The sequence below is a fragment of the Anser cygnoides genome, chromosome 4 (genome assembly GCF_040182565.1).
Source record: "Anser cygnoides isolate HZ-2024a breed goose chromosome 4, Taihu_goose_T2T_genome, whole genome shotgun sequence".
Taxonomy (NCBI): Eukaryota; Metazoa; Chordata; class Aves; order Anseriformes; family Anatidae; genus Anser; species Anser cygnoides.
The window spans coordinates 74,858,702-74,866,664 of NC_089876.1; the positions used below are offsets into that span (position 1 = coordinate 74,858,702).

Here is a 7,963-nt window from a genome sequence, read left to right on the forward strand (position 1 = left end):
TATAAACCAAATTAAGATTATAGTCTGTGATATCCTCTCACAAGGATCACACTACCCTACTATTACGTCTCTTTCAAGGCTGTGAAACAATATAATTAAAAGGAGATTCACAATAGTTATTGTCTAAACCAGAATGACCACGATTTAGACCTTTACATATCTATCACTGCATTTTAACAGACCGTAACTTTTTAGGTCCATACATACAGTATGGAAAACATCATTGAACTCTATTTCATCTGCTAACAGGAAGAAAAACTAGAATCCAATTTGCAGAATCTGTCAACCCTGATGGCGCCCACCTACAAGAAGCTTGCACCCGATGCATACAACAACCAGGTACGGTGGGGGGAAAGGGAACTGGAACAGCCACAGAATCTGATTTTTACCACACTTTCCCCAATGTTTTATCTTTGAGCCATACCATTCATGTACATTTTGTACCAGCGTTCCTTTGACATCAGGCTAAAGACAAATGGAAATCCTCAATGCCAATTAAAATGCTTTCAAAAGTAAAACTAGCAGAATTTTATCCACTAAATAAAGCTAATCTTTTCACCTACATAAACACAACAATATTACCTCACACTTGAGCAGAAATCCAGCTTTACAACACAAGGCTTCTGGATTCACCAGCCAAACTAGCAAAACAGCCACAGAGATGGTTCAAGACTGGTAACAGTGTCATTAGGCAGTGAATTATATTGCACTTGAGTCTTGAAACTACAGTTTCAGTTCTGCTCTCTCAAGTGACAGTTTTCACCAAAGTGGCCATTACAGACATGCTTTTAAAACAAAAACTTCATATTTGAATACACTCAGCCCTGCATATGCATGCAAGTGCCTGCACCAGCCTTCTTGCACGAGGAGGTGGTGCGTGCAGCTTTCTGTTGGTCAGCATTCACAGGTGCTAGCACATTCAAAGCTGTATGAGGCTCCCAGGTGTGGCTACCTCTCACCTCTATTCCTTCACCAAACACCTTTCAGATGTTTGCATCAAAATTTGACGCTGTACCCTTTGAAATGTGTTAACTATTGGCCTTCATTTTTGTTGTTCAGGCTTGCTACCATTACAAACACTCACAGAACTTACAGCCTCCTGACTACCAGCACCATTGCAAACTATGACATCTTCTTTCATTCCTGTTGACAACATTAAGCCCAGTCAAAACACATACTTGCTGTAGCAATCAGCACAGAACAGATTTTCCACTGTAATGCAAACAGTAAGCTAACATGAAACTCTCCATTTATATTTGCAGTTAAATTCACTCCTTTACTGCGTATTTACTAGCAACTAGACAGGGTAAGCAGGTTTAGTACAGACTGATCCGATTTCACTTACCTGATCAGATAACACTTGGAGACTCATTATGGAGGAAACTGTGGCTACGTGCCCACTAGCTGTGGTTATCTCTCCAAATAGCGTAGAGACATTCTGCAAGAGAAAAAAGGAAGAGGAAGAATTAAAAATGAGGGGGTGGTGAAAAATAAAATGGTTCTTTGCTTGGGTTGCTTTTCTTTTCTCATAAAAGTTCTTCATATAAACCGTAAGCCTGACACTAGCTGAAATGCTTTTGCAAGTTTCAACTTTTACCTTAGATAATAAGCAATGTGTATAGCGTGGCCTATTTCAGGAGTTCCATACAAACCTTGAATTTGTGGGGAAACAGAGATCAAGCTATTGTCAGTGTCTTCAAAGGGAGATGAGCAAGACCTAATTCGTATGGCTGCAGTAACAGGTTATAAAAAGCCAAAGCTCTAACCAAAGCCAGTCCCCTTTTGAATCGTAGAATATCCCAAGCTACAAATCCTGAGAAGAGCTTCCAAATTCCAAAGTTTGTTCTAATCCATGTCGGGACTGCAGCAGCATTAACATCTAGAATTGGAAAGCGTCTGTTTATCCAACTGGACCCAGCAGAACATTTCACAGAACCTTTGCAGAGATACATTTTAAACACACCCTTTAAGTCTAACCAAATTATCATGTGGATAACATTTCAAACCACTCTCACTGGATTTCAAAGGAGTCTCCATGTTTCAAGTTTTCTTCTGATTTTTTGTTTTTAGATTCCAGTGAAGTAAATATTCCAAATATTAAAAGCAAAATTACTGTGAGCAAACTAGACATCTTTTTAGTGATCCTGGATCAAAACTTGGCAAAATTTCTAATTTCCCATTAACATAGAACAGGAATTTCAGCAAAGCATTTTACGAATGGGGTTTCATTTTTGATTTTCTAAATATAATATGAAACTGCCATTTGTGTGAGGCTTGATCTTTCATTACAAAATCCCTTCTTTTTGTGTAATGTTTATTGTTGCACTATAAACTCTTTGCAAAGCTCCTTAATAATGAGTACATGTATAGAAAATACTGCCTTGACTGAATTATCATTTTGGTCAGGGGTTAGTGCTGCACTAAAGCTAATGAAATAGGCTTTTAGTGTGCCAAAATATTACAAATCTGAAAGCAAATTATTATTTTTCATGAAGTCATTCTGAAGTCAGTTTTCTAAAGTCATTTTCCCTTAATAGCTTGGTATATTTCCAGACTACACAAACACATCGCTCTTACAGTGCCAGACACCGAAACCATGCACTGTATTTGTCATGTAAAAACACAAACCACTGGCAGGGAATCAGAAGTAATATGCACAGAAAAGTATTACTGGCCAGTTTCACAATAACAGCAAAGACAGGGAAGACAAGTACAGGGTAACAGGGAAGAAAGCAGCAAGGAGTGAAGCAGGCATATAAAACTGCCACAAAATTGCTTGATTTTATTTGCCTTTAAGAGCCGTATGTTACCACCCCGAAGATGTTAGGAGCCCTGCCTGTTGTTCAGTGCTAAGCCCGTGTGTTGCAGTGATACCTGTTGTCTGATTGCAGATCGAGTACGAACACAGAGCACCCGAGTGTCGCCTGGGGTTAAAAGAAGGTCGCCCATTCTCAGGGGTCACTGCCTGCCTGGATTTCTGTGCTCATGCTCACAGAGACTTACACAATATGCAGAACGGGAGTACACTGGTAAGTCAGCGATGCACAGAGCCTCCTTATTCCAGCGCTAATTGCATATAGTTAATTCATTATCTTCAGTCTGTTTAAATTTATAATTGCATAACGTAGATTGCTAAAAAAAGAAATGTTAAGCAGTAATTGAGCTAACTTATTACCCCCTACACAATTTTTCATTCAACTGAATGAGACTTATGATGTATTAAAGAAAGGTTTAATATAGAACTGGTAAAAGAGAAACCGTGGAGACAATGGAAGGAAGGTTCCAGCAGGGCTGAAATGCCTGTTTCAGCATTCCTGGAACAAAATGATTTATATTTGTCGTCTTGAAATATTTTTTTATAACTATTTTGGATTATATATCTTCCAATAAAATAAAAACAGAAACAGACGACTTCTTTCCGTAACTTTCTTCCGAGGAGAGTTTAGAAAGTTGTGGATTTCATTCCTGCTTGGGACAAGAATAAAGTCTGCAAGCCTTGCCACCCTTAGTAATGTACGTGCTCACTTGACCCTTTTCCATTCTGAACTCTTCTGAACACTGCATTTGCAGTAACACTTCTGAACAAGATATCAGAAAAACTAGCCTTTTTTTCAATGTGTATTGGATTATTTCTGTTCCCTGCTTATTCTCTCTCTGTGACAATCCAGTAACAACTAAAATTTGCCCTGTTTCCAGGGTCTGACTTAGTTGAAAAGCCAACCACCACCAATCAAATACATATTCCTAGTTGAGCTTTCTTCCTAAGATTGGCTGATTCAATGATTCTGCCGCAGAGTATGTCTGTATCAGCATCTTTTTCTCCACTGAGATGCTCCCAATGCCTGTTTTAGCTGGAGCTAACACAATGAGCATGCTACAAGACAGAACAGAACCCTCCTGAAATCTTCGTGCACGTTAACATGACTTGCTCCTTTGCAAAGTGCTGGAATCTGCCATTGTAAGGGGGTGTGAAATACAATGGCAGTATGTTATATTTCTCACTACTTCAAATAGGTACCTGGCTAATAATCTATCATAGCAAAACGTTCAGTTGGGTACAAAGTCCCAATTCTCGCTGTTTTAGCTCCCTGCCCATGCAGTGCTATGGATCACACAGTTCATTTCACTTTAGGTGATACCCAACTATACTGCTCATTTCAGTACAGGTACAAGAAACATAGATGTAAATACTTTGTGTTTCTATTTACACTGTCCAACAGAGCAATGGAAGAAATGAAATTGCAGACTTCTTGTGATAATGCTTAAACTGAGCAGAAACTTAAAGTTTCCAAGCAACTTTCCAGATGCTGACAGTGTCAGGGCAAGGTAAAACACACAAGCTAGTATTTCAGGCAACTTCTTCTCAGACTGGTTTGAGAGAGTTACTCTAACACACCTTTCTGACAGGTTTGCACACTAACTAGAGAAGACAATCGTGAAATTGGCCAAACACCTGAAGATGAGCAGCTCCACGTGCTCCCGTTATACAAAGTCTCTGATGTGGATGAGTTTGGAAGCGCTGAAGGCCAGGAGGAGAAGAAGAGGAATGGCAGCATCCAGGTCCTTACCTCCTTTCGCCGGAAAGTAAGGATGTTAGCAGAGCCTGTTAAGACGTGCCGGCAAAGGAAGCTAGAAGCAAAGAAGGCAGCTGCAGAAAAGCTTTCCTCCTTGGAGAATGGGTCTAGCAAAGCTGAAAGAGACAAGTCTGCTGCAGCACGCAACAAGCAAGGCAACTCTGAAGCGGCAGGTCACGCAAAGCAGCTAGCAGGTAAACACATGAGTCTGATCAGGATCTTTATCAAGTGGTAAGCTTCCTAGAAACTGAGGCCATTTACAATGAGTCTCTAAAAAAACATTTTTCACAGCACAAGAACATTTTAAACAAAAAGCAAAGAGAATTCTTGAATGTAAATATCAATATTGTATGTTTATAAATACTAGAATGCCAAACTGTGGCCAACTCTGGAGAAGCAAAAAAAAAAAAAAAAAAGACATGAGAAATCCGTGACTGGATAATTAACACCTGTAGAAGTCAGGTGCTTCTACAAACTCAATGTATTGCAAAGTACCTTTAAAAGACTACTGGTGCTAGGAGCTATGAAGAGAAGTGTGTGATGTTGCTGCTGAAGAAAAAGTGACCTGCACATCACTCACTGTCTGCCACTGTTGCAGAGAACATCATAATCTGAGTGGATTCTAGCCTAGCCTCTTTACCACTATATATACAAATACTCTGCTTCAAGACCAAAAGCAGAGCAGAGGTTTTTCCATAGTGGAGTAAGAGTTTAAAATCCATTTAACAATCCCTGACAGTTCTCATCAGTAGATTTAGAATCCTGGGCAAAGGAGTTCTTCCCTCATGACTATTTTATTGTTACAGCAGCTTCCACAGACAGGAATAAAGCGATACCTCCAAGGCTGCCCAAAAGGTCACCGAGATACCTATGAATAGAAGTCAGCTGTCCTGTGACCCAGGCTGGGGCTCTAACCATTAAACTATGCCATTGCACTTTAATGAATGATGGCTTTTCCCTTGTGTCTTCAATTAATCTCAGTTGGTACTGAAATGTTCTCTCTATCAGTGAATGTCACCTTTATTTTATTTATTTTTTTAACATTAAGCCATTTTTTTGAGGCAGTTCTATAAATACAGATGTAGCAGAATTTATTTATTTATTCTCAGGGAAAAGAAGGTCACCTTGTGCGACCTTTTTGGGAGGCTTTTTGGGAGCACTTTGATGCTCCATTTCATGGACTACTTAAATGATGATTCAACTCTTTGGACTTTGTGCATGTGACTCTGAACAGATTGCACTGTCCTCTCTTCCCCGTTGCTGCTAGCATCTGATCTCGCTGGATGCACGCCAAAAAGGAAGAGTAGCCTTAGTATTTATTCAGCTTCTTAAAGCATGGCATTTGAGATATGAGAAAGGGAACCTCTGTTAATGTATCATATGATAGACTTTTCTTAGAAAACTCACAGATACTTATCATAAGGAATCTATAAAGTATGCATTTTAAAAAAGAAAAAAAAAAGAAGAAAAAAGCTTGCTTGTTCTTTTCTTTTCACGTCTACAGATCTTTTACGCCTTTCAGGACCAGCCTCACAACAGCAGCAGCAACATCCCCAGCGCACTCTCCCTAACAGCTCTCAGTCAAATCCTATTAACTCTTACTCGGGTTCAGGTTCTGCAAATCTGTATGTAAGGTTGCCTAATCCAGCTGGTGGTTATCCAAGCTCTTCATACACTTCAGATCCCTATGGAGGGTCCGGTCCCATGAACCTTTACACCACCTCATCACAGCCTGCGGGGTCTTATTTGAATTCTTCCAGTCCCATGAACCCTTATTCAGGATCATTAAGTCAAAATAACCAGTATCCACCCTACCCATGCAATGGAAACATGCCGATGGACAACTGCCCCTCTTACTTGGGCTCCTACCCCTCCCAGCATCAGCACATGGACTTGTATAGCTGTCAGAGCCAAGACCCTATGTCTAAACTAAGCCTGCCACCCATTCAAACATTATACCAGCACAGGTTTGGGAATAACCAGAGTTTTGGTCCCAAATACTTGAATTATGGAAACCAAAATATGCAGGTAGACTCCTTCAGTAATTGCACCATTAGACCAAATGTACACCACGTAGGGTCTTTTTCCTCTTACTCCACCCACGAGGCTGATGGTCATTTTTTGGAGGTAGCCTCGAGGTTAAAATCTAATCTGAGTAATCCAAGCATGGACTATGCCTCCATGAATAAAAACACTGAACATCACCATGTGCAACCCCCTCCACATTTAGCACACGACTACCATCCTGCTCCAAGTATGTTTAGTGGTCCTCCTAATTCGTTGCACCTCCAAAGTAAGGATAGCGAAATGATTTCACATGCAGTCAATGGTTTGTCTAGCATGCTTCCAGGTCAAAACCATGATAGGACTACTCCCCAAGGTGGTTTAGATAAAACCGATGTGCTGAATCCTGAAAAAGCAGAGGATCCTGATGAAGTCTGGTCAGATAGTGAACAGAGCTTCCTGGATCCAGAAATTGGAGGAGTGGCAGTTGCTCCATCTCATGGGTCAATTCTCATAGAGTGTGCAAAGCGTGAGCTCCATGCAACGACCCCCCTAAAAAATCCCAACAGGAACCATCCCACCAGAATATCCCTTGTCTTTTACCAGCACAAGAGTATGAACGAGCCAAAACACGGTCTGGCTCTGTGGGAGGCCAAGATGGCTGAGAAGGCAAGAGAGAAAGAAGAGGAATGTGAAAAATACGGTCCAGACTACGTGCCTCAGAAATCTTATGGCAAAAAAGCAAAGCGGGAGCCTGCTGAGCCACATGAACCCTCGGAGCCAACGTACGTGCGCTTCATCAAGTCTCTTGCACAACGGACGCTGTCGGTCACCACAGACTCCACAGTAACAACATCTCCATATGCCTTTACACGGGTTACAGGGCCTTACAACAGATATATCTAACTTCACACCTTCGTTGGTTACCTCATTTGAAAAAAACAACTCATCAGTAGGGTAGTTCTCGTTTAGGTTTTGGGGAAGGCAAGGGTGGAGGAGAAAACAGTGTTTTTATTAAACTCATCGGTGGAAAAAGCCTCGGCACACCAGCAAAAAGAGGTAATCTCACTAGCGCACTTCTTTTCCACTGGTTTTTAAGTGGTCACAGATGGCATGTAGGAAACAAGACCAAAGCATCCTATGCAAAAACAAAAACAAAACAAAAAGTGTTTCACAATTTACATTTGAAAACACTGGCTCCATTACTGAAAGAGAGAATCTGCAAATGGATTTTTTTTTTCTTACAGTTTTGCACATCTGTGACCACTTTTAATGTCATTGAGTTTGCATAGTCATGGAACAGGAGCAAAAAAAAAATCCTAAAAAATAATACTGTAGTGTTACAACTGCAGGAATCTTAAAATAACATCTGGTGCTGAATCTAT

The 7,963-nt window shown here is 40.5% G+C and overlaps 1 protein-coding gene across 2 annotated transcripts in view; it reads left to right on the forward strand.

Moving 5' to 3' along the window:
* Nucleotides 1-7,744, forward strand: part of TET2 (tet methylcytosine dioxygenase 2) — a 69,953-nt gene extending 62,209 nt beyond the window's left edge. For both annotated transcript variants that reach the window (XM_066996828.1, XM_013195734.3), the window contains exons 7-10: nucleotides 250-339; nucleotides 2,892-3,029; nucleotides 4,408-4,768; nucleotides 6,079-7,744. In XM_066996828.1, coding sequence (XP_066852929.1) covers nucleotides 250-339; nucleotides 2,892-3,029; nucleotides 4,408-4,768; nucleotides 6,079-7,484 — 1,995 coding nt within the window. In that variant the 3' untranslated portion in view covers nucleotides 7,485-7,744. The remainder of the gene's footprint in view (nucleotides 1-249; nucleotides 340-2,891; nucleotides 3,030-4,407; nucleotides 4,769-6,078) is intronic.
* The last annotated feature ends 219 nt before the right edge of the window (nucleotides 7,745-7,963 follow it).